General features: G+C 46.1%; 1 protein-coding gene across 8 annotated transcripts in view; it reads right to left on the bottom strand.

Moving 5' to 3' along the window:
• Nucleotides 1-762: 762 nt before the first annotated feature.
• The window catches only part of akap13 (A-kinase anchoring protein 13), a 93259-nt gene continuing 67449 nt past the window's right edge, over nucleotides 763-26572 (bottom strand). The window contains exons 10-39 of one of the 8 annotated variants that reach the window (XM_036953038.1): nucleotides 25771-25895; nucleotides 23526-23902; nucleotides 22747-22803; nucleotides 21915-21974; nucleotides 20699-20867; nucleotides 20413-20512; nucleotides 19339-19449; nucleotides 17386-17428; nucleotides 17149-17263; nucleotides 15147-15279; nucleotides 12658-12725; nucleotides 12316-12379; nucleotides 11773-11926; nucleotides 11422-11534; nucleotides 10721-10867; nucleotides 10263-10516; nucleotides 9986-10111; nucleotides 9659-9776; nucleotides 9227-9478; nucleotides 8931-9007; nucleotides 8227-8408; nucleotides 7727-7809; nucleotides 7416-7616; nucleotides 5870-6034; nucleotides 5698-5768; nucleotides 5113-5157; nucleotides 4833-4880; nucleotides 4240-4704; nucleotides 3634-3970; nucleotides 763-3499 (exon numbers count right to left, since the gene is read on the bottom strand). In XM_036953038.1, coding sequence (XP_036808933.1) covers nucleotides 3441-3499; nucleotides 3634-3970; nucleotides 4240-4704; nucleotides 4833-4880; nucleotides 5113-5157; nucleotides 5698-5768; nucleotides 5870-6034; nucleotides 7416-7616; nucleotides 7727-7809; nucleotides 8227-8408; nucleotides 8931-9007; nucleotides 9227-9478; nucleotides 9659-9776; nucleotides 9986-10111; nucleotides 10263-10516; nucleotides 10721-10867; nucleotides 11422-11534; nucleotides 11773-11926; nucleotides 12316-12379; nucleotides 12658-12725; nucleotides 15147-15279; nucleotides 17149-17263; nucleotides 17386-17428; nucleotides 19339-19449; nucleotides 20413-20512; nucleotides 20699-20867; nucleotides 21915-21974; nucleotides 22747-22803; nucleotides 23526-23902; nucleotides 25771-25895 — 4319 coding nt within the window. In that variant the 3' untranslated portion in view covers nucleotides 763-3440. Of the gene's footprint in view, nucleotides 3500-3633; nucleotides 3971-4239; nucleotides 4705-4832; nucleotides 4884-5112; nucleotides 5158-5697; nucleotides 5769-5869; nucleotides 6035-7415; nucleotides 7617-7726; nucleotides 7810-8226; nucleotides 8409-8930; nucleotides 9008-9226; nucleotides 9479-9658; nucleotides 9777-9985; nucleotides 10112-10262; nucleotides 10517-10720; nucleotides 10868-11421; nucleotides 11535-11772; nucleotides 11927-12315; nucleotides 12380-12657; nucleotides 12726-15146; nucleotides 15280-17148; nucleotides 17264-17385; nucleotides 17429-19338; nucleotides 19450-20412; nucleotides 20513-20698; nucleotides 20868-21914; nucleotides 21975-22746; nucleotides 22804-23525; nucleotides 23903-25770; nucleotides 25896-26572 lie in introns of all 8 variants that reach the window. The other 7 variants (XM_036953029.1, XM_036953046.1, XM_036953032.1 and 4 more) reach the window with 7 other exon arrangements.

Genomic DNA, 26572 nt, shown 5'->3' with positions numbered 1-26572 from the left:
CAAATATGGATACTAATTTGGACAACATCAAATTCAGTAACACAGAAACTAAGGGTGGTTAATGGGTTAGTTATACCACTGGTATTTTCATGAGTTAAAAAAATATTTGGATGAACCGTTCTTTTTATGACAAACTTGAGAAAAATGAGTGCACGTTCTTCTCTCAACACTTGGGATAAGATGAAGATTGGATCTGATTACAAACCATTTTCTTATCTTCTTCCCCTCCTCTTACCTTAAAGTCCTTCGTTCCTCCTCTGCGCAGTGCGGTATGGTGCAGGCCAGCTGGGCAGGGTCACTTGTCACGGACAAAGGCAGAGCTAGTCACGTCCAGAAGTGGGCTCCGCCACATCCTCTCCCACAGAATCCCTGCTGAAGCCACTCTCAGCCCAAAGAGCTAGCAGTGAGCTGGATGAAGAAGCAAGCTACAGTGAGAAAAAACAGCATATTTCTATCATGTCAATGGAATTGAACACACCAGCTCAAAGACAGACAACGTCCCCTGCAAAGAAGAACGGCAGAGAGAGAGAGAGAGAGAGAGAGAGAGAGTAACAACAGGTGGCTAAATCAAACATACCCTCCATGCAGTTGGCATCAGTCAAGTCAATTAAGGCATACATTCACCCAATAACTGTGAAACAAGATCCTCTCCTGACTGACTGGCCATTATGTGTGGTCCATGGGTACACCAAAGCCATTCTATTCTAGTACAAGCTATTAACACACGAAAACAAGGGGAGAAAATAGACACAGACACACATCTCAGTTGACAAACAATAATAGTTCTTTATTAAGGGGAAAATCAATGTACATTTTATGCCTCCAAAACAGGGAGGACACTGATAAATAAAGCCTCATTATAAAAAGCTTAAATTGATCCAAAAATCCACAATCAATACTTTAAAAGTTGAATTTGTACATGACACATATTTACATAATTGTTGCTTTGCCCTTTTTTTATTTTATTTTTTTACATGGAATTCAGCAAGAAAATAAAAATTGTACCTTTTTAGTACAAACAACATTTTACCTTAAAAGCACTGGTTTACAGTCTCACTGTCAAACACACTCCAACCCCCTCACAGAGGCTGGTTAATAGTGCATTTCAATTTGAGCATAATATCTTTGCATTTGCCACAATGCGTCATGTACAACATTTCAGAGCTACTGTAGCACTGCTCAACTTCCACACCATAAGACGGCCATGACAGTTCATGTTGACGGAATAATTAGCATATATTCCTGGAGGAATATGAAGTGGTAGGGTAGGATCTACTGTAGGTGCGTTCACACCTGTCAAAAGTGGAATCTGTCTATTAATGCAAGTCAGTGTGTGAATGACCCAATCAATCAAAATGCCAAATGATCCCTTCCTATGCTTTCACTTTTGTAAAATCACTAAGCAAGGCCATAATACACCATGTTAACGTGGTGATTCACGTTTTATATACATGACCAGGGGGAATTGTTGTGAGATATCAAGATGACAAATGCCACAGAGTGAATAGTGGTGGGAAAAATTGACAAAGCTCTGTCTGATGGTCAAAAAAAAAAAATAAGCTGAACAGTTATGAGTTAGTGATTAGCACCATATTTCAGTTTTACAGACAGTCAGGAGAGGGGATGGCCTTGCTTTGCTTTCGCTTTCAATTCTGCTCATCGGCAGAAAAGAGAAAGAACATACCTCTGCTGAAATATTAGGCTTTATGCAGCTCTGGTTATACGAATCAAAACCCGAAACTGGAGCGTGGAAGGGGGGAAAAAAATCAATGAATAAAATCCAGGGACTTGAATTATTCTGGACCATTTGAGAGGCACAAGAGAGTTTATGGCACCACAGTCCATCAATACAAGAGCAGACTGCAGGGAAAATAGGGAAATATGGGGTTGTCCAGAGTAAAGGTTCGGTTTGGTTTTAATAAAAGAACAGCCTGTCCCGCAGGCTGATTTATCAGTGTAATTCCAATGGGATTAACAAAGGGAATGGTTGGTCAGGTCTAGATTATTACATTCCAATATCAGCATTCAAATATTACTAGGGGAAGATAATCAGAATTTCGGTCCATTCTTGTAAAATAGCTATTCCTTAGTTTCGACTCAGTCTGGGTCATTTGAATGATTGTCACTCAAAGTCAAGGAGAAAGTCTCTTCTCTTGTAACAGAGTGAATATAATCTAAAGTGCTCATCACCTTCAAACCGGGTGTGCCAGTATTGCATTGCAGTGATTGACAAATAAAATGGTTCACAAATTCAAGTGTGCAGTGGAGGAATACAACAAGTACCGCAAATGTTTCTTCTACCCATTCAGTCTGCTGGAACCGTAACAAACAGTTTTCATCATTACATTCAATTGCAAAGTGGACAATTATCTCCCTTACAGACTCTCTTTCTTCCTCATTTGGCTCTCTCGCTCTCTCTGAGACATGCTCATCTTTCTCTCCTCTGCTATAAGCTATTCTTTCTCTTTGCTCGTCTTCCATTTCTCCCAGACTCATTCATCCTCCTCTCATAACTCTGAGTCAGTCATGTTTCCTCTGCCCGGACCTTGAGTCGCTTTTCTTTAGAACTTTTAAAATGTTACCATTTAGTCATTTAGCAGACACTCTTATCCAGAGCAACTTACAGGAGCAATTAGGGTTAAGTGCCTTGCTCAAGGGCAAAACAGCAGATTTCTCACCTAAGCAGCTCAGGGATTCAAACCAGCAACCTTTCGATTACTGGCCCAATGCTCTTAACCACTAGGCTACCTGCCACCCATTTGAGTGATTACATTGCATAACTTCTGATGTAGAGTTGATGGGAGAAATTAGCCTCTAGTTCCTTACAGGCGGGAGTGAAGCATTATGGGGCCCAGTGTTAAGCAATACCTTGACAAGTATGACAAGAAACACCATTGTATAAGCTTGACTCACTGAACTGGAGTTGTTAAATAGTGTGTATGCTCTCTTTTGTCATTTTGGCTATTAGGGTATACTTGAATTTGCAAAATGCAGAACATTCTATAACAGGTCCCACGGCACCCGCAGATCTTCCCTTCGGATAGAAAATGAATGTTAGCTACTGTATACTTCATGAATGATAAAACTTCCTCTAGCCATGGTATAACTCCTGAAACTGTCCAAATCATATCTGAACACTATCAAAGCCAAGGCAACCAACCCATGCAAGCCAGTCCAATCCATGCCACATCAGACTTGCAGAATCCTAATTCTGTTCATCCAAAAGTCACAACTCGACACTTCAGAATTGCTGGGAAGTGTCTGCATGTTTCCCTATAAAGGTCACAGGAAATGCTCTAGTTGTACTTCCTGTCCATGGCCATCCCCTTCAGGTCAATGGGGTGCATATCTATCTTCCCACGCTAGTACAGAGTCTGGGCAGTCAGCTGATGCAGTCATTGTGAGTGTGGGGCATTGTGGGATAGTGGAGGACCAAGGAATCAGCAGAAGAAGATCTCTCCATCGGCTTGAAGCTCTGTGACCCCAGTGTTCTGGGGATCTGTGGAGAAGAAAGATGGAGGTATAATTTAATTAAGACTACACTGTAACAACATCCCTCAGTGTCTAGCACAGGTAAGTAGACCTTTACCATGGCTCTATTTTCCTTACAAAGACGTGTGCTGCTTGTTGTACCTGGCTGTGATTGCTGTCCCTTCCCCTTCTTCTTTTTCTTCTCCTTCTTGTCCTTGGTCATGGCCAGCTGCATCAGGCGGTTGGGGATTTGGTTCTGGCCCTCTGTGCTGCTCTGGGCCTTAGAGCTGGCGTTGGAGGAAGAGGACGAGAAGGGGTTCAGGTTCTTCCCTTTCCTCTTGGAGCCCATCCTGAGAAAGGGTTCTTTGGTGGCGGGGGAGGAGGACAGCTCTGCCTCCCCTCCACCAGGCTCTTTATCCAGAGAGGTGGAACTCTGGAACTTCATGGACTCCTCTGAGGTGGAGGAGGGCGTCCGCTGGGTCCTGTGTGCCTGCTCTGCCTACCGATCAAATCAAACACCACGCAACGAGAAAAATAGTTAGCTTTAGGATTAGAAGCTCAGGCTTGAGCCCAGGTGGAGGTTAGGGTAAGCAGTAAGTAAAGGGTTATTCTAAGGGCATCACTAAATAATGTATGTGTAGTCATTTGTGGTAAAATCGCTGTCACATAATAGCAGTTACGTCCTTTCTGGAGCGCAGTAGTATAAGGTGGCAGACGGAGAGCAATGAGCAGCATGGTGGGATTGCAGAACCAACTGTTCTAGCTCACCTCAGCCTTTTTCATCTGCTCCACCATCTCAGCCTCCCGCCGCAGGGTATCCCTGTCTCTGTCCAACTTCCTCTGGGCGTCCCTCAGCCTCTCCAGATCCCTCTGATACTCCTCCTTCCTCTTCTGCAGCTCCTGCCTCTCCTCCTCCAGCTGCCCGCGCCTCCTCAACGTCTCCTCGTCCTGCTCTTTCACCTGCGCCTCCCTGTCACTCAGCCCCGACTCCCTCACCTCCCACTCCCTCTCCCTCCTCCTCCTCTCCTCGGCGTGGGCCGCCTGCTGGCGCTGCAGGTTGGCCACCTCCTGCCTCTGCTTTTCTAGGCTGCGCTGCTTCTCCTGCTCGATCAGGGAGTTGGGCCGCGAGGAGGAGGAGGACAGGGAGGAGGTGGAGGAGTGGCGGGAGGCTGGCCGCTCAGCCAGAGCATGACGCTGGTCCTCGATGAAGGTGTCCTGCTGAACCACCACTGCCTGCAGAGCACACACGGATGTAAACAGTTTTATCCCCTATACTAATGGATCGCGTGCGTGTCTGTGTGCCTGGTTAGCAGCTCTTTGTGGTCTAACCAGAGAGGAGATGTGAGGAAGAGTGTCCGTACCTGCAGCGTGTTGAGGAGATCATGGAGATATGTGACACTGTGGAGGACCTGCTATTAGTCAGGAAGAGAGATGATAAAACACGTCACTTCTGCATATGGTTACACAGTAGGTACACATACAATAAAATACTTCCTATGAAATAACCTACTGCATAGCGCTGTCCAGCAGAGACTAGAGAGGCGTGGGAGCAAGCAGTAATTCCTCTCTCACACAGCCAGTTAGTCAGTCAGGGATGTACAGTATGCTGGTAGTGTAACATAGCGTGGGAGTCAGACCTACCTCACTGTTCCTCTTGAGCAGCAGCAATAGGTTGTTGTTGCCCCCCTGTGGATGAAGACAAGCACAGCTGCAGTTAGTTACTGAGATATTAAGGAGCTACTGAGGCGAGGGGCCACGTTAATCACCTCCTCGGAGGAGGAAGAGCTTGATCCCACCTGCCTGCCAGAGAGGCCTGGGCCTGTGCAGAGGAGATTACAGGCGTTCAAAGCACAGGGCTGCTCCCACACAGCCCGGCCCAGGGGCATCACCTAGCCTAATGGAGCCTTAACGATATGGACTTCCTCAGCTTAGCTCAGACCTCAGTCCAGGGCCCAGGGCCGGGCTAATGTCTGTCTGTTAATGTCAGTGGTGGTGATGGGCAGAAGCAGGCCTATTGAGAGACAGCTCAATTTAAATCCCTCCTGGTGGCATAGGTTAGGAGAGTTCCAAAGAATGTAAAGTTCATGCACAAAGTGCACTGTGTGTGTGTGGTGTGTGTGTGTGTATGTGTGTGGTGCGTGTGCATTGTGGTGGGTGTGTGTTGTGCGTGCATCCTTTACTGTGGCTCACTCACACACACACACCTCTGAGCTTAGTTGTAATTACCTTCTTCAACACACTGTCTGACTCAGTCCTCCGAAGGTCTAATGAGTCCTCCCCCTCTTCTTTCTCTCCGTCTGGAATGAAAAAGAGGACACCTTTAGCCCACAGCTACTGTTAACGACAGTCAGCTGCAGTACGACAGCCAGTCCATCAGGAGAGAGGGAGGTGTTCTTACTCTTGGAGATGTTCATCTGGTGGCTGTCGAAGCCTCCGAAGGTCTCAGCGCGACGAGGCAGACAAACCGGCCCCACACTACCCCCCGATGCATCCTGGGTACTGGACACCTGCTGCCCCACGGCCCCGCCTAGACTGCCATTCACCAGCACATGGAGAGTTTCCACTGAAATGAAACAAACAAACCACACCCGTGAAGATAGGTCCTGCGCTCTGGTGTAGAGGGCTACAGAGATCATTGCGGCGTGGTTTGCATTTTTCATGCTGAGGGCAGGCGGTCAGACAACTGCAGGATTAATACTTTGTTTTTTTGTTGCAGAATATTTGGAAACGATAGTCTTTCTGCCTTGTATGCGTTAGCCTACATATTGTATTAAAATAACATGTTTTTCACGTTATTCATACACTCTCAGAATTCGCTGCTTCGGGCGGTGCGGGATGAAAAGCAGTGGGAGCGGGCGGTGCGGGATGAAAAGCGGTGGGAGCGGGCGGTGCGGGATAAAAAGCTGTGGGAGCGGGCGGTGCGGGATGAAAAGCAGTGGGAGCGGGCGGTGCGGGATGAAAAGCAGTGGGAGCGGGCGGTGCGGGATGAAAAGCAGTGGGAGCGGGCGGTGCAGGATGAAAAGCAGTGGGAGCGGGCGGTGCGGAATGAAAAGCAGTGGGAGCGGGCGGTGCGGGATGAAAAGCAGTGGGAGCGGGCGGTGCGGAATGAAAAGCAGTGGGAGCGGGCGGTGCAGGATGAAAAGCAGTGGGAACGGGCGGTGCAGGATGAAAAGCAGTGGGAACGGGCGGTGCGGGATGAAAAGCAGTGGGAGCAGCGGGTGCGGGATGAAAAGTATGAGGGAGCGGGCAGTGCGGTATGAAGAAATCAGGCCCGCGCAGACCTCTACTCTGGTGCTGTATTCTTGCAGTGCCGTGACATAAAATCATTCACAGTTGTGTGCTGTTTATCATTGCTATTTGCCAGGTCTTGTGACCATTGCCTGGTTACATGTACGCACACGCACACACATCGTACTGTACGATTTCAGTAAAGACTACTACACACACTACTCTATCAGCTGAAGCAACCCGGTCAGACCTACATAAACTGGCTTACTTAGGGAGGAGAAAAGGAGGAAAATATCAATATCTGGCCCATTACTCAACCTGCAGCATTAAAGCAATCCATTTGTTTTCTTTCTACACAGCTGAATCAGATTACACTTATGCATTGATTCCATCCCTGTCTGCAGAGGAAAAACAAGGATATAAATAACTATGACAAGTAACCATATATCACTCTGACTTAGGTCAAAAACGTGTTTTCAGCAGTATTCTGTAATCTCTCTGCCCTGGTCTTTCAGCTGCTACTGGCATTATATTATATAAAGGGGATTTTCAGGTAATTCCCTGATTACTTCTGATTGGTTCTGTGTGTCTTCAGGGGAAAATCACTGGTTGGGCCATGTGACCAAGTAATTCAATAGGTCACCAGTGATTGGATAAAGGGTCACCTGTGTTGTGTGTGTGGTCTCTGGGCAGCCGACCGTCCACTCTTGACTCACCTTCCCTCAGGGCATCCTTCATGATGGGCTCTCCCTTGGTGACGTAGTCTGGGGTGGCTCTGAACAGCATCTTGGTCCTGATGGACTGGGCTGGGCTGTTCTCCTCTGCCGGGCCGCTGCCTCCCTCACACATGTCCCTGAACACCTTAACCTTCTCCTCCAACAGACACACGATCTGCTCGTCCTTCTTCCTCAGCAGCTCTAAGAGGAACAGACAGAGAGAGACCCACTGTGTTTATTACCCGTCTATCGCGCCACTGACCACCGCTTTGGGACAAATGGTTAGCAGAACAAAAGAGAACAGGTTTTACCTCTCATCTCCCGCGCTTTGGTCTCCAGCAGTCTCTTGTCTTCCTCCGTCTCACTGGGGATTCCCTCATCGTCATCCTTCTCTCTGTTCACATACACAACCAGTTATCAATCAAACCATTTACACTGCATGGGAAAAAAAAAATTTACATTTTTTTTGTAAACTAACACTCACGTCTTTACTTTTTTCCCTACTAGCACTGACTTTGCTTATAGCTTCTTTACTGAGGAGAAATGTACTTACAATGACTGTGATATGTGGTTGTCCCACCTAGCTATCGTAAGATGAACACACTAAATGTAATTCACTCTGGATAAGAGCATCTGCTATATGACTAAAATGTCAACGTAAATGTAGTGTCAAGCTAATATGCTCTATACTGTATCTGTGGATATACAATGTGTGTGACATATTCAAGAATAATAGAATTGCTGTGGTCTGAGGGGCTTCTCCCATTCAAGTATTTCTATATCCATGTGTGTTCCTGTCTAACTGACTCACATGGAGTGCATGGCGTCCTGTATGAGCTGCATCCAGGTGTTGCGTTCCTCCTTGGTGCTGGCCAATACCTCCACCATCTCTGGCTTCTCTATGCCTGCTGTGATCAGGAAGAGACCCCTCTCCTCGTTAGCCACCTCCCGCACAATCAGCTTCTGCAGGGAGATCACCGTCGAGCGCTGGTCCTGAGGGATGGGAGAGGGAGGGAGTGGAGGGGAAAGACAGAGGGAGGAATGGAGGGAAGAGAGAGAGGGAAGGAGCGGGAGGAAGGAGGTGAAAGGATGTTTAGACCAGAGTTCTATTCAAGGATGTATAGACCAGTGGGAGGTTTCTATGGAAGCTACTTTGGGGAAATGCAATGTTTAGCCCAAGGAAAAGGGAACTGAATGAAAACTCCAATCTCCACTGAACGATTTAAAAAACTGCAGGATAGCAAAATTCTGCCAAGAGTGTAACCATGCCAAAGTCATTAAAACGTGCATCTACATCTAATAGCCTTGTGTGCCAGTCTTACACAATATAGCTGGAAAAACATAGATACACCTGTATTGTAACAGCAGAGCAAGCTAATCTTGCAGTAAACTAATACTTGTATTGTAAAAAAAAACATGTTTTTTTTATGAATTCTTAGAGGTAGGAATACTACAGTGTGTGGCACCATAGGGAACAATGTGCATAATACATAATGAATAACAAACATAACATACCAGTGAGGCAAAGACATATTTCTGGTCTTTCTCCTGGAGGAACACAAACACGTCAGACAGCAGCATGGCCTGGACATCTGTGGAAAAGAACAGAGTCGGGATCAGTGGAGGAGAGAAGGGGGGAGAGGGGGAGGGGAGGTAGAGCGATAAAAGAGAGGGAGAGAAGGGCACGAAAAATACAGATAGAGAGGAGAGGATGAGAAAGGGAGGAGATGGAGAAAGAAACGGATTGAGAGGATAGACAGGAGAGAGCAAGACAGAGAGGGAGACCGTGATAAATGAGGCTGGTGCCGTACCCTTTAGCCTGCCTGCAGAGTTCTTGAGCTGCAGTGGTCCGTCATGCAGCAGCCGCCTGCCTCGCACCAGGTCCTCCCGTGCAAACATCTGGCCGCTCTTCATCCTCTGAATGGACTTGCTGTCCGTACGACTGTACACCTCTTTTAACCGTTTCTTCTTGTCGTGTTCGTTCACCTTGCTGTCCACCGCATTTAAAATCTCCTTCACCAGCCTCAGAGCCTGGGTTATATCGTCATGGTCCTCCTCGTTCTCTGCACATGTCAAAGATCAGCATGTCACTTCAATACATATTGTACAGAGGTCAAGACTTCCCAACAATCTCCATCGCGGTTCTTTCTGCTAACAAGTGGCATTCAAAGCATAAAGAATAACACTATATCACAATACTCAGTAGAGGTGGAATTATAAGTCTCACAGGAGGTGTCTCTCACCTTTTGTGTGCTGCAGTATCCTCTGTAGTAACACAGGGTACTTTGTTATTCGCTGTGTCACTAATAAGATGCACTCTGGGATGCCTAGTCTTCGGACGATTGTGCTGCTCATCTTTTTCTGAAAAACAAATTAAATAGAGATACTCATATAGTGCTTCATACAATGTCTTAATGATGACTTTAGCAGATGTCAATGTGTGTTTAAATGCAACCCCAAAAAAAATCACAACAGAGTGTTGGCACCCCCTGGTGGAGAGAGGGATTATTTTCCATACATTATAATGGTGAGACTAGGATGGGTAAACAAACATCATGCTGACACCATACCTTGATAAAGGCTTGGAAGCGTTTGTCTTTGGTGTGAAGCTCCTTGTAGAAGTTGACCGCCTCGTTGTGGCGGCTGCAGAATTTCCCATAGACTTTCTTCATGCGGTCGGCATTGGGACCCGAGAACTGAACACCACACAAGAAAATCCCGTGAGATTAATACCAACAAACCGATTAGCCTAATAATCAACATTTCCACAACATTCCCACAACATTTCCACAACGTCACCTAAACTCCCGAGTCCCCCCCCCCCCACCCCCCACCCCCCATGCTGACCTGTGAGACGAGCACGTCTCCTATCTTGCGGATGAGGAAGCTACCGTCGTCCCGGCCCTCGATGGACGATTTCCGCTTGAGTTCCAGGAGGTGTGCGAAGAAGTGTGTGTGTAGTTCCAGGAGCTCGTCCAGCATGGGGAACACTCGCTCCACCACCTGGGTATCCAGTTGCACCTCCTTCTGCAGGCCCTTACTGTACACCTCAGACATGATCCTCAGCGTCCGCACGTGGTGCATCTCTGTCTGGACCAGCTCTGGAGAGGATATATGGTTAAAGATGAGGGGTTATAGAGTGAATTCCCAATGAACAGCACCCTACGATTGCGTTTGTACTGAGTAACCGATATCCTAACCCGCCACGCTGATGATATGATAACATCTCAAATCAATTGCGTGAACAAAAACAAAGTGTGTCCCAGTGAGATGGCATGAGTGGTAGCGCGACAGTGTCCTCCTACCGTAGATGACGTCCTGTCTCTTGACCACCTCCTTCTTGAGCCCCTTCACATACTTCTTGTCCACAGTGAAGGTCCAGGAGTCCGCCTCCAGATCCTTGGACTCCGCCTCAAACTCCCCCATCAGCTGGCTGTCCATCATTTCAGTCCCTACGGCAACAGACAGGAGCACATGAGGGCTTGCTGTACGGTGTTCACCGTGAGCAGACGAGCACGCTCCTACGCATACACGGTTCATTATTGAGCGAGGATCAATACGATGCATTAAAACATTGAAATAAAACAGCTGAAAACATCGGAGGCAATCTGAACATGTTGAATGTGTTTCACATTTGCTCACTCATTTGAAGCGAGCCCTTCAATGATGGGGGAACATGATTAGACAATACAGGCAATGATGGGGGAACATGATTAGACAATACAGGCTCTGTGACTTGGGGAACATGATTAGACAATACAGGCTCTGTGACTTGGGGAACATGATTAGACAATACAGGCAATGATGGGGGAACATGATTAGACAATACAGGCAATGATGGGGGAACATGATTAGACAATACAGGCTCTGTGACTTGGGGAACATGATTAGACAATACAGGCTCTGTGACTTGGGGAACATGATTAGACAATACAGGCTCTGTGACTTGGGGAACATGATTAGACAATACAGGCTCTGTGACTTGGGGTCTCTCAGGGTAACTGACCTTCATCGGTGAGAGACTCAGTGGACTCGTTGACCTTGGAGATCTTGTGTAGTGAGTCTGTGGACTGGGACAGGTACTTCAGGCCCTTCAGAGGCATCTCGTCCATCAATGGCCTGCACGGACAGACAGACGGGGTGAGAGAGAAACAGAGTTAGTGAAGGAGGGGCTAAGAGAGAGAAAGTCCCTTACACACTCCAGCTGCACAATTGCGGTACAATGCATTAGACACGACACTTGTGATAGAACAGGTCCAGTAGTGTTAATGAGCGCGTCGGCATGAGAATGTACAAGCCGAGTATGTGAAGGGGGCGATGGTGAGCTGGTTGCTGGTTTAGTGGTGTTGTGTCTCACCCTGCGATGTTGCTGATGGAGATGCTCTTGGACAGGTTGCTGGAGAGGATGCTGGTATTCCTGCGAGGCACCACCGGCGCCACCATGACCATGGCCTGGTCGTCAGGGGGCAAGATGGCAGACCACGGACGCTCCCGAGACGCCGCCGACGTGGCTGATCACAGACACAGAAATTAGTATATAGTATATTTCGTAGAGGTGTGGGTGCACATAAATGCACAGGCAGCCTACTGCACATGGTCACAAACGTACTGTACTTACAAATATACATGCAGTAGTTGAGAATACATACATGGAGTACTTGAGAATACATACATGCAGTACTTGAGAATCAGTGGAGGCTGCTGAAGGGAGGACGGCTTGTAATGGACTGAATGGAATGGTATCAAACACATGAAAACCACACGTTTGATACCGTTCCATTAACCACATTCCGGCCATTATTGTGAGCCGTCCTCCCCTCAGCAGCCAGATCACAGACATGGACACAGGTTTGATCAGAAAGACAGACATGGAATTAGTGGACAGAGAAGTATGTATTACATTTACTTCTCAACATGACTCCGGACACGGACGCAGAATCTACCACGGTCTGCTGCTTCTGCTGCTGAAAAACACAACGGAAATGCAGTATCACGTATTACGCTAAATCAATGCCAATAACAAGCCTGTACCCATTCATTCACACGTTAGACAGAGACTGATCAAATCAAATCGCATTGGTCACATGCGCATGTTTAGCAGATGTTAATGCGGGTGTAGCGAAATGCTTGTGTTTCTAGCTCCAACAGGGCAGGCACATTCTGTTCCTGTGTGTGTGTGAGTGAAGACGCATTGTAGATGTGAGTTGAGATGCATTACAGACAGAGCAGAGCCAAACGTTACCTTCATTTTGACCTGGACACACACAGGAAGACTGTCTCTGCAGCCCTTATGGACCTGTGCATTGCAGTCTGAAACGATCAGAAGAAAAACAACAATAGGACAAAGAGTTGGTCGAACAATCGGTCAAACACTGCAGAAAAAGCCTCCACTCATCTCACAGGACAGAATACTGTGATTCTAATGTAAGTAGAAAAAATACAACCTTATACCTGCATCGCGTGACTCATACCAAGTCAACACAGCTTTGTTTCACCTGCATCACGTGACTCATACCAAGTCAACGCTGCTTCGTTTCACCTGCACCACGTGACCAATACCAATTCAACACAGCTTCGTTTCACCTGCATCACGTGACCAATACCAAATCAACACAGCTTCGTTACACCTGCATCACGTGACTCATACCAAGTCAACACAGCTTCGTTTCACCTGCATCACGTGACTCATACCAAGTCAACAGAGCTTCGTTTCACCTGCATCACGTGACTCATACCAAGTCAACACAGCTTCGTTCACCTGCATCACGTGACTCATACCAAATTAACGCAGCTTCGTTCACCTGCATCACGTGACTCATACCAAATCAACACAGCTTCGTTCACCTGCATCACGTGACTCATACCAAATCAACACAGCTTCGTTCACCTGCATCACGTGACTCATACCAAATCAACACAGCTTCGTATCACGTGACTCATACCAAATCAACACTGCTTTGTATCACGTGACTCATACCAAATCAACACAGCTTGGTTTCACTTGCATCACGTGACTGACTCATACCAAATCAACACTGCTTCTTTGAACCGCCCTATACTATAGAAACAGGAAACTCTAATCTGAAAATGCTGAGAAAATGCAGGCGCCATCAAAAAACAGCTCATCTAACCACATAAAAGCAACACAATGACTAACAGAAGAATCCGGGATTAATGTGGAGTATGAAAAGGCCATTGAGTTCAAAGAGTTCCTCTGCACCTCCAGCCCATCCAACAAACACAACAACAACACTTCAGGGAGGGAACAGAAGGGAAGGAAGACAACAATGAACAGGCTGTTGCGCTCTCCCAGATGGAGGTTCTAAACAGTGAGAGGGGATTGTGTTGTGCAACAGGGTGTGTGCCCTTCAATTTTTCCGTGGCCAGCTTGTGGGAGTTGTTTTGATTGTGTGTCAAACACAGATCCTGACAGACTGAATCTCTCAAAGTTAAGCTGAGAGAACAGAGAGAGGAGGCAGGTGTCCATTAGAATAAACTCTATTTGTTTATATTTCAGACAAAACTCCCTCACTCTCCACAAAGCCCTATTTGACTTTCTAGCTAGGAGATAGAGGCGAGGATCAGTCACTGATCAAGGTACCTCTGAATAACTAGGTCAATTGTCAAAACTAAGGGCTTGTTTCAAATCTAGGTCCGTGCTCGTCAAACCCTATGTGGGCTGCAATGCTGTGAAACACTGCATGTCTAAAACTAAGTCACTTCTGAGAAATGAGCCACGTAAACTTAACTTAGGGTTTACAGTACAGGATCCTCCGCTAGTGTGTGTGAGACAGACAGACAGAGAGACAGACAGACAGACAGACAGGATGTTCGTCACCACACAGCAAAGTGCAGAGAGACAGAACCGAGCTGTAAGAGCAGAGCTGACTTCTCCCAGCTGTGTCAGGGGCAGGGTGATGCAACCCAGTGAAAGACTGAGGGGACTAGCTGGGCCGGGGGCCACATCCGTCCCCTGTCCCTGGTTCCATCTAACCACCCTCTTCACTGGGACAGACCCACCCAGTCCATCACACTTCAGACAGACTGGCAACAAACAAAAGAGTTTGAGAACTAGGCTTGGGAACTAGGCTCTGCTGTTCTAATGCAAGCTGCTGTCCATACAAAGATGGTGGCAGGAATGTACATACTGCCGTGACAGAGAGGTTCTATACGTCCACTTCTGTTGGCCCCAAAATAAACAACATCCTCTTAAGTTCTCCTCAGACAGACCCTCGGCGTGTAGGATTTCCTGTGTTTTGCTTAGTATGGACTTTCTCAACTAGACAAGCTGACTAGGCCGTTTCAGGGAACTGAATATAGTAAGCAGTCCCCATTTTATCACATGGCTTGGAGCCAAAGTAGGACGTTCCATCACCAGACATTACACAATGACTGCAAACACAGCTTGGGCCCCTGAAAACCTACAGGTAGAAACCCAAGGTCATTGTCCAGAGCAGCACCTATATAACCACAGGCCTATATAACCACAGGCCTATATAACCACAGGCCTATATAACCACAGGCCTATATAACCACCATGTGAAGAAATAGGAGTTTTGAGGGGTTAATAAAACTAGAGCAGTGTCTCTTACCCTGGAACAAAATTAATACGTTGTGTACTGTGGAGTCTGGTCTCTCATAACACCTGACGTGGGCTGGTTGAGGAGGAGGAGGAGGAAGAAGAAGAGGAGGAGGAGGAAGTGGTTTACAGAAGAGGAGGGGGTGTCTTACTGGTACAGAGGAAGGCTTCTTTAGTGTTGATGGGTTTGTTGCACTGGTGGCAGTTTGAGGAGGGGGCAGGGTTCACAGAGCTGAAGAGATGGCCGTTCAGGGTCTTCTTCTCCTTGGAGTCTTTCTCCTTCTCCTGTTAGAGATACAAAGACAAAACGCCATCAATTATCTGAATCAAAGCACAGTGATGCTTTCGGGAGTTAAGCAATCAAGGTCTTACAAATAGATCTCACGCTTGGATAATAGTTATCCAAAGACGTGATGCATGAGTCACTTGCACAAAGATATACTGAGGAAGTATGCTGACATCATTGACCACTAGTCAAAACGGCATGTGTTTTGGCAGTCTCAAAAACCCATTCCTAATATTTCTGTATTTTCTATCTAGAAGTCTCATTCACAAACAGAAACTTAATTCCGACAAACGGTTACAGTATATCAACGTAACCACATACAATACACCGGGCTGACAGAAAACACACTATCGGGTGTATTGTACAGATAGACACTAATTCATGATGGGTACAGGAAACAACCAATATCCTATGATTCTGACTCAACCTAAATAAGATTCTAAAATCAATTCTCCTGAAAGAGGGAAGAATGTGTGGTGAGAAGACAGTGTATCATGATGTGTTCCCGTCTGAGCCGTGAGCCAGGCACTAGTCAACTCTAAACAACGAGGCTGGAGACACTTCTTCCCCTTCTCATCAAGACACAAGTCACAGGCTGCCAACGAAAACCCTGCACCGTTCGACGTCATAGAAATAAACTAGTAGATATGATAAACAAATACAGTAAAAAGTGACATTGGGAAAGTGGGAGGCACACCTTCGACATGCAGTAGTTAGTGACTAAGTACATTATGGTGACTAATAACTCCCGGTTTCTTCCCAGAAGTCCCAAATGACCAATATCCCCTACCTCATCCTGTCCTGCCTCAGCCCTCAGCTTCAGGGAGCGACCGTGTGCCAGGAGACGTCTACACAACATTACAGTAACAGTCTGTCTGTTCGCTGGTCTGGAACAAAAGGCGCTACAGCCTCTACAGACAGAACACTGGCGTTCCCATGACGCCAGCCATCAGCCCACCAGGAGGAAGTGAGATACCATGTGTAGGATGAGGGGGGTGGTGGAGGGAGGATCTGTGCCTCTGCACTGCTGTTTTCTGCCGTCTCTGTTACACAGCAGCCCCACTGCAGTTTCCGGCCTCTGGCTCGCAATCTCAGCAAATATTTCTACAGTATGTACAATGTACATACTTTCAAGTATGAACAAGTCTTAATGGAAATAAAATGTATTTTTGGGGATACAATCACAGGGAAATAAAATCACATGAGAACTGTGTTGATGCATGGTCTGGGCGTGACTGTTTTTACTGTAATGTTATCAGGAAACATGGTAGAATTAAGTCTAAGAGAGTGGTTTGTTTTCGCAGAAGCAGTGATGCCATACAGACAGATTTTTGAGAAAGACCACAGCATGCCTCTGTTTCCTGTTTGACTTCCCTACTGCGTGCAGAACAGGCGCCTCGCTCTGCTACTCACACCTCACAGACGGATACACTTACCTAACAGAAAGATACTGTAAATCCCTTTTGAATACATGTACTCTGTATAAATGTATCCATAGAACTGTATGTATTGAGAAGCCTTTGAACACCTAATAATCCATTTGATTTAACGTCAGAAAGACCAAGAGGGAACAATAGCGCTAGGGTCAGAGTGAAAATGTACTACTGGGGCTTCTTCAATTCAATTAACCAATACAACTTGATTTATCCTCTCACATACAATTCTGAGCCAGGCTCTGTGCTCTGCTAGTGCAGGAAGTGGAGGAGAGGAGGAAATGGAGGAGGAGGAAAGGAAGAGAAGCAGGAGGAGGAGGAGAGGAGGAAATGGAGGAGGAAATGAAGAGAAGCAGGAGGAGGAGGAGAGGAGGAAATGGAGGAGGAAAGGAAGAGAAGCAGGAGGAGGAGGAAATGCTGAATGGACAGACTCACCTTGTTCTTCTTAGTACTCATTTTGCTCTTGAGGTAACTGAAAGTGCGGCTGACCTTGGTCCCTTGTCTCCCCTCAGTGTAACTCCGCAGGGGGCCCGGGTCCTCCTCAGAGATGCTGAACCAGACAAGGAAAAATGCACTGAACATACGGCCATTTACACTTGTTCTGCTGGAGAAATAGCAATCAGAGTACACATTGTAAGAAAGGCCCCATTGAAAAGAAAGCCTCTGTCGTACCTGTACTCTAGTGATCCAGAGGTGCTGGAGTAGGATCCCATTCCTACGGGAGAAATAGAGAGAGGGGGTGATGAGCTGGACCAATGGAAGCATGTTGAAATAACATGTTGAAATTACAGACTGCAATTCCTCTGTATAAAATCATAGACTTATAGTATATAACCATGAAACAGTCTTGTCATATTTTTCTATCAGAATTGTGGTTCAGTACATGTATAAATGACATATTACATAACCATTACAAGACATTTCCAAGCACAGGTGATATCACATAACACGTTTGTACAAACATCCAACTGAACCAGTGGGTACTTGGTAGGACGGGTTACATGTGGAATTGCACACTGGGTAATATGGTTAAGGACATAGCCAATTAACATCAAGCCCCCCAAAAAATACATACACTACCGAATGTGAACAATAGACAGCATATATTTACAGTAGTAGTCATGGGCGGCCAGTAATAAAGAAAGTTACTAGGGGCCAAACACAGTCCTCCAGCAAAGCTCAATAAGGCACACATCACGTGACAAACACAGTCCTCCAGCAAAGCTCAATAAGGCACACATCACGTGACAAACACAGAGGCATTTTCAAAAACTGCCATGCAACATCTCTTACAGCTCTTAAGCTGCAGCTCTGAAACGCTAGAGCCGCGAAAGCCCTCTGAAACGTCATCCCCCAGTAACGGCCCGGCCAGGGATTTTCTTCCTATCGTTCGCCCCCAAAATAATATACAAGCCGTTCTTACGAGGCTCAAAGGAGTGTGAAAGCAGCAGTGAAATTTCCTAAAGGAAACTCAATCCTTTTTAGCAGCTGTGAAGCCCAAAAGGAACACTTTGAAATGTGTTTATGTGGATTTCAAAGAATGGAGGCTAGAGGGAATAAATAGAAGTGATGGAAAGAAAAAGGGGAAGAAATATGTGGAAAACTCACAGGAGGGACATAATATGCGTGGCAGCCATGTCAAATACAATAGGAAAAGGGCTACTTGGGGACCTGGGGAAATCTGTGCTAGGAGAACGCTGATTCTTTAGCCTCCGTTCGATACCAATAGTGGGAAATAGATTCTGGGGTCATGGGTGTCTCCTGCAGATATTCATTAAGGGCTGAATGATGAATGATGATGATGATGATTCCAGATGGCTGACTGGACTGCAGAGGGCTTTTTACTCTGAAGCTGCAGTATTTATTCGTATAAAAGACCTCATTGAGTCTGCTGCTGTTGCTAGGTTTTCAGCCGGGTACAAATCGTTCAGAAATACAACGCTCTTAAAAGGACAAAAGAGTCAATCTTGTCCTTGACTGTTTCATGAACATTTAATAAATATGTGAACATCTTGGCGGATTTGTATTTATTTATTTTGAATTAGACTGAAATGAAAAACATGGACATGGTTTGGCATAATCTTTTCATTCTTCTTCCGTCCTGGTCTTGGTAACCAAGATTTTCAGAACTAAGCTGTAGGCATTGCTTTCATAAAATAGATGAAGCCATAGTCAGAAAATAACATAGAGCACAATAACTTAACAGACACAATTAGTGCACTGGTCAGACTCGCCCCATTTACAAGACCTAATAGTCTATGTGGAAGCAATTTTCTTATTCTATTCAGAAACACTTTGCTTGAATTTTCACTAAATGGACTTTCATTACCAGTGCATATCTGATCACCTGTTCAGTTTTGGTGACTGCAGATGATAACCTACTTCTTTGAAAACAAAGCTATGTACATGTTGAATTTCTCTCAAACCAAATGACTTGTCTACAACTTCAGAGACATTGACCCTGTTAAGGGGAGGGGAACCAAACAGAGATTAGGGTTGGATTTAGAGTTTAGCGGGATGTGACGTCCGTTTAGTGACACGGGCAGAAGAAGAGGCACACTACACAGGAAGCAGCCAGGGGCTAGGTGGGTACTCAGGGCATTCTGGGAGCTGTACAGTACTTACTCACAACCTCCTCCTCATCACTGGAGGAAGAGCCAATAGAAAAGAATGTTCTAGATTTGGGGATGCTGAAGGAGAAGGAGATGCGTCTCTTTGGTCGAGTCCGTCCGCTCGCTATCCAGTTCAAGGGTACAAAAGACATCAAATCACGCGTTAAATGAGCACAAGAACCTGGGCCGAACCTCAATGCCTTCCAAGTGATCAAATGAGCCCTACACAGACTTGACCTCATTCCCTACCAAGTGATTGAATGAGTGACACCCCACACAAAGGGACAGGGAAACCAGAGAAGGGAGAAATCCCCGCCCCCAGTGATAGTGAGGAGAAGCTGTAACAGTAGCCTCTGTTAGCCCCAGAGGAGATTGGGATTGAGAGAGTGAACTAGCCACCTGATTGGATGCTGTCCCTGTCAACTGTCTGGAAAATGAACAGCAGAGGTAGAGAGGGAAAATGGACCTGAAGGATGAGGTTGGAAACAGCAGGTGACAGGAGACTTGATTGTTGGATAGATAGAGGCCTGGCCTTTTGTGCCACCATGCCACCACAGACAGAGAGAAGGCTGTAGTGCAGGGGGGTCAAACTCATTCCACGGAGGGCAGGGTCTGCAGGTTTAAAAATGTTTCCCTTTCCTGCAGTCACATGACCAACTCGCCCTCTAGTGGCCTCATGGGTGGAACGTTATTCATATTTTCCATAATTGTATCATTAATAAACTTTGTTTTTCCTGTGTTTCTATGTCATATTTCAGTCTTCTGCGATGTATATAAAGTGTAATATTGCAATTCAAACTCAAAACTGAATCCATTTCAACATCTTTTTTTAAGCCCATAACCATTGTGTGTGAGGTGTATTCTTTTGTTTCTAAGTAGATTTCTGTAAGACTACCAAGAAACACTGTGACACTAATGTAGCCCACTTCAGTACAAGGTGAGGGGAGTTCCTTACTAATCAGTGACCTTAAGTACAAGGGTGGAGCGAAACACTCGCATACACCAAGGCCCTCCGTGGAATGAGTTTGACCTGTGTGCTGTAGAGGGGAACCCAAAGAAAGTGTTAACGTGTTAGAGTGAGCCTCACCGTCCAGGTCTCTGTGACTGATGGCCAGCATGGACACCGACTTGGTGAGCGCTTGGTGAGGTATGAGGGGACGTCTCACAGGCAGAACTCTCCCTGATAGCTGAAATAGAGGAGAGAGAGAGTGATCAGTGAGCTGTCTGCAATCAAATAAAACACAATTTCACTCAACTACTGTGCATACAGAGAGCCACTCTACACGGGAAGTTGCAAAGATTCGGCAATTGCGCAAGTCTTTGCGCAAGCAAGACACAGGACCCCTATGGTAAAGATAGGCCTGGACACATACCTGGCTGTCGAGGCTGCTGCAGTCGCCAAGGTCTGACTCCTGCTCCTCTGTTAGGGACAGAAGCGAGCCTCTCTCCTCACTGTCCAGGCGGGTCACACGTCCAGGGCTCCCCACGTCGACGGAAGCCTTCCCAGCATCCTCCTCTCCAGCCAGGCCCTCCAAACTGTAACTGCAGCCACAACACAACAAAACTGTGTGAGTTACTGAAAGCATTTTGCGTCGGGACAATAGATACTAACGCCCCGAGAGATGTTTAAACCACAGGCAGGCAGTGAATTCACACCCAGCAGATCCTCGTGCTCCAGGCAGATGATCAATCAGCTGGTTCAAAACTGAAACCAGACAAGTGTAGCGCACAAGTACATGCACATGTAGACACTGAACTAGATGCCTGCAGGACGGCAGTGAGGAGGTGATGGGAGGAAGGAAGGAAAGCATGTATAGCCAAAGAGGAATAAATGAACACCAGCACAAACAGGAAGGAACACATACATGCAAACCTAAACATAATATAAAGGGCAAATAACTGAAGTATAATAAATATTTCCCCCCCACCCCCCCAAAGCTTCAATTTCAGGTTGGCAACCTTTAGTTTAGTTGATTAAAAAGTGTAGAACATTTAAGACAACAGAACAATTCATGTTAAATAACAGCTATCAAATAACACACTTGAGATCATGAATGTATAAGAAATCAGCATTCAGTATTGGTGTACAAAAAAACTAGCACCTCGTTCCCGACTGTGATGATTGGTCCTCTCACTGAAGCTGCCAAGCGAGGTAACTGAACTAAAACCATAACTCACATGTACGGCTCACTGATGACGATGCTTATATTGGTTGTTTTAAGCTTTGCCATAGTTAACCAGCAGTGTAGCAGTAAAATACGATTGTTCTAAAGATGCTTGATGCTTCCTCTCTAAATTCTAGCTTCCTTGTCTCTGAGAGTGAGCCAGAGCGAGAGAGGCAGAAGAGAAGTGACTGCATCCCTGAGGTTGACCACGACCGACCAGCAAAGTGACAAAGACAAAGAGACCACAGTGAAAGCAGCAGTGACACACACCAAGCCAGATACAGTACATCCCGCACAGAGCACAGAACATGCAGGGGCTCCCGTCTCTTTTGTATCTCTCATCTTGTTAATCCTCCTATACTGTCAGTGCATTCTTTCCATCTTCATTTCTCTCCCAGTTAGTTGACACACAGTGATGGCATACCTTCTGCTATCAATCTGTTCCGGGTGAGGAGGGGGGATGTTGGAGGGACACCAGCTCATACTGACAGGGAGATGCCAGGGAGAGGGATGGAGAGGGACATGAGAGATGGGTGGACAAAGGGAGAAACAGGGTGACGTTATTACAGGGTGGGGGGGGGGGGGGGGGGGTCAAAGGTGAAAGTGGTGGGTTAATGATTAATCCTGCAGTCGGATGTTATTAATATTGTTCATTATTTCATCATTAATAAACATTCTTTTCTTTTTTTACACAAGAAATCTGATGTTTCTTCTATGGCAAACGGTTTTGTTATATTTCAGTCTTCTGTGATGTATATAAAGTATAATATTGGGATGCAAACTCAAAATGGAATATATTTCAACTCTATATCTGACATGGTAAATGTGTCTTCCTTTTAAGCCCACAACCATGTGTATGAGGTGTATACTTTTGTTTCAAAGTAGATTTGTTTAAAGACTACCAAGAAAAACTCTGTGACCCTGATTAATTATTTGATTTAATTTATTTAACTAGGCAAGTCAGTTAAGAACAAATTCTTATTTACAATGACAATGATTTAGCCCACTGCAGTAAACGGTAGGCTTCTTTTCCCCCATTGGGAGTGGTTTGATAAAGTATTTTATTGGGGGGAAAAACCTTTTTGCTTGGTTTCCACTCTCTCCAGACATAATCTGACAGTACTCTCTGTTTTAGAAATGACTTTTCCATAGCATATGTGTGATAGAGGTAAAAGTAGGTTTAGCATTTTCTTCCCGTAATTGCAACACATCAGGGAGAGTCAGAATGGAAACATTGAGAAATAACACTATGGTACCTTCTCCTATGAAACGTTGGCTTTCGAGGCTTCCCCTCCCCTTGACTTCGCAACGAACTGAGAAGATGAATGGAGAGATGATCAGAAGACAGGAGAGGTGGGATGGACAGAGAGAGATGGGAGCACTGACAGTACAATACATGACCAAATGGGTGAAAATGAGCGAGAAGGAATTGGTAGCAATAAAAACAAAGGCTATTCAAGTCAAGCCTCTGGATAGTGTCTCAGTGTCGCAGACTGAAACATTGAGCAGAATGAGTGATGTCAGAGGAGTGATGGTACAGTACTTCGCAAACAGCTCGCGCAGCTGTTGAAGGAGGTCAGAGGTCAGTGTTTAACCTTTGACCGGGACCAGGCCTTTCCCACAAAGTCCACTTACACAGAGGAGCCTCCAAGCTGACTATACTGTACACAGGCCCTCTGAGGGACATGCACAGAACACACAGACACAGACACACACACACACACACACACACACACACACACACACACACACACACACAAGGCCATATGAGGACCACTCCTCTGGGAGCCAGTCTCTGTCCTAGTCTCATCTCTGTACACTGTACTTCCCAGGCTACCAGAGTCTCAAGTGGCTCCACAATAGATATAATCATACTGAGGACAAGTCAGAATACTGTAGGAGTTGGCGGTGTATGGTTCACACAGATGATGACGTTTTACCACTATAGCTATCCTTCCTGGGGAGTACCGTATGTTTATGTGAGTGTGTGTGGGGTACATGTAAGAGGTCAGTGTCTGGGTCTAAGAGGACTCACCTGCGTTGGTTCACGTCTGTTTCTCCTTCGGGATTCTTCCCCGGGCCCCAGCTGTGCCGGCGGAACGGAGAGAGTGAACGGATACACGGGCGCATGACGGCAGAGCATACAGGCACCTCTGTCAGCTTGTCTTTCCTCTCCTCCTCCTCTCCTCCCTTCCCTGTTGTCTGCCAGGTGTCTCCAGAGCTCCAGCTGGTCCGAGTTCCCACCGCCCCCGCCCCGGCCCAAGGAGGGCCCACGCTGCCCAGGGAGGAGACACTTAGGGGACCTACACTGCCCTGAGAGCTGGCGCTGAGGGGACCCACACTGGCCACGTCGTCTACGGAGGAGAAGGACACTGACACCCCGCTGGTGCTATCCCTTGGCCCATCCACAGCCTGGGGACAGAGAGAGACCCTGTTAACCACTGGAGCCAAAGTCAACACAACTCAAAGGCATTATATTTGGGTGCAAAAAAGAGGGAGCACTTCTTTTGCATCAAGTATGAAGACAAAGAGAGGTGGTCATGGGAGAACGGGGTATGAATTAGTGATCAAATTAAGTTGCAGCTGTGTAAAAACACCATACTTCAAAACCATCCAAGGTAACTTTATTTTAGAGGATATTGCAATTCAAAAATAAAACGGACCAACATGTCGCGATCATCTTCAGTGTGTGTGTATATTATATATTAGGGTTTGGAAAGTCTGTAGGGGACTTTTTTGCTGGAACAGACATATTTTAGCTGGAATTGCACATTACAACCTAATCTAACAAGTCTGGTAAGCATGATGCCAAATGTGTCCCTAAATGTCAAAACAAAAATGTCCTGTCTCATTGTCTCTCAGGCTGTTCCTCACACATGCCAGGCCTGGGAGGTTAGGCCTGATGATGACTGGCCAGAGCTGCCATTAGTCTGAGCTTACTGCGGGCTTCAGACTGGCGAGAGGAAAGGGCAAGGCAGGGAGAGAGGCATACTGATGGAGGAGAGAGTTTTTTCCAGCCCTATAAAGGTTACATAACAACTGAAACACACACCCTTTAGGGAGGCAGGCTGCAGATGATCTTCATTGGGAGTGTATCATTAGTTTTCACATTCTCCAGCAGTGCCAGCACTGGGCGGGTGTTAAGCTAACGGTCGGCCGCAGTGGCTCAGAGCATAATAACCATACAGGCCTCTTTATGAGGAGAAGGCTATGGAAAATCAACTTCCAGAACAAATGACTCAGCCTGCCTGAGATCACGCAGCAGGGAAGCAGTCAGCCAGCTAACACTCTCTACACAAACACACACCTACACTAATCACACGCAGTCACGCAGTCACGCACACACACACAGACGCACATTTCGAAAATATGCTCTAGAGAAAATTGGACTTGGAATAAGGATCGTTTTAAAAGAGCCTTCGAGGAATGAAAAGACTAGTAGAATCGAGTCATGTTACTCAGGTCCTTTTTTGGTCACTGCCTGCCTGTCTCTGTCCAAAGTGCTGAGGTCACCCGAAGTTTCAAAACCTGTTGCGTAATGACAAACCTCAAGACGGGAGGCGGAGGGGCAGAGACTGGTCTGGGAGCAGTTAGAGGGGACTTGTGTAGCTTCTCAGGAAGAAAACATTTGTTAACGTTTCTAACATTTGACTCATTAACTTACTCTTTTTTTTTTACATACCAACATGAAAACCTAATGAAATAAAACATGTAGCCTACAGACTGAGTTGAAGTTACAGTGTGCATGTGTGGTTGAGTGCTAAGTAGATGCCCGGAGAGGAAATGACCTCATGAGTGCAGAGAAACCAAAGCCTGTTGAAACCAAAGAAATGAGGACCAAGGCTGTAGTGGAAAAACAGCTTTGGAGTGCCGTTATGCCTCACCCGCCCTCCACTGAGTGTACACTATGAAAGAAGGGTGGAGGAGGAAGGGAGGTAAAGGAGAAAACGAGGGGGATGAGGTCATAATGGGGTTTGCTGGCCCAGGAAGGAGGGCTCATGGGAGCCTGTTGATGTCACATGGTAGAGGAAGCTAACCAGTCTGCTGTGGTCTGAAGGTGCATTAACAAACAGACTAGCTGGGAAATCAATGGAACTACATCACCAAAAACATACAACAGGGAAGACATAGACCGTGTTGCTTGTTTTCTAGAACTGACTCATACGGACTCATAATGTAATCATATGCTATCATGTCACAGCCGATGAAGACTCCTACTCCTCTCCTTACATTGTATTGTGACTGAAAGCGAGTGTCTGGGTCCAGTCCAGCGTGCTCACCTTTCTGAAGACACTGTCCTCTCCCAGACTTTCCACATCACTGATTGAGTCTCTCAGGGCACCAGTGGTCGACAAAGAGCCCCCAACACTCTCAGAGCTTTCAGAGCACGGGGACACAGGGAATTCTGTGAGAGAGAAAAGGGGTATCAAGATGAGTGTCCGATACTCACCATGGCCTTGCCTTGTTTGTGTGTGTGTTCGAGTGTCAGTGTGTGTGTGTGCAGGGCTGTGGTGGTCACTAAAATTTCATCAGCTGGTGATTGTCAAGCAAATAACTGTCTGTCTCACGGGAATTGACCGTCAATTAACATAAACACATTTAGCATCTCCTGGCCTCCACACATAGCCTACAAGCCACTGATGCAGTCCTTTGGAACATTTTAAAAAGTCTAATACAAAAATACAGTTAAACATAGCTGAATAAAACAGAAAGGATATTTTCTCCAAATGATTTGAGGGAATGTGGCTATTCTATGTTGAGCGGTTAATAAAAAATAGGTACTCCTATATGATGAATTTAGAGTTATTAATGTAACTTTAGTTGTTCTACAAACAGTGGGCTATATGTTTTGATTTTTAATACATTATAAGGCTGCATGATGAGACTCCAATGATGATTTGAAAAATGTTGCTTGAAAGGCATGAGCTCTGCTTTGTTCTTTCACAGGCTGTACACACTTCATCAGTCACTCATTCACAATTTGACAAGCACTTGATAATGCCTACAATTTCATGCCGGCATCCCCTGTGTGTGGCCATAATGCACCCTAAAAAACTCTATGCATTTTGCGCTCGTTGTGCC

This window comes from Oncorhynchus mykiss, chromosome 2 (genome assembly GCF_013265735.2).
Source record: "Oncorhynchus mykiss isolate Arlee chromosome 2, USDA_OmykA_1.1, whole genome shotgun sequence".
Classification (NCBI taxonomy): Eukaryota; Metazoa; Chordata; class Actinopteri; order Salmoniformes; family Salmonidae; genus Oncorhynchus; species Oncorhynchus mykiss.
The sequence above is the reverse complement of the archived record's forward strand: the minus strand, read 5'-3'. Positions and strand labels throughout refer to the sequence as shown.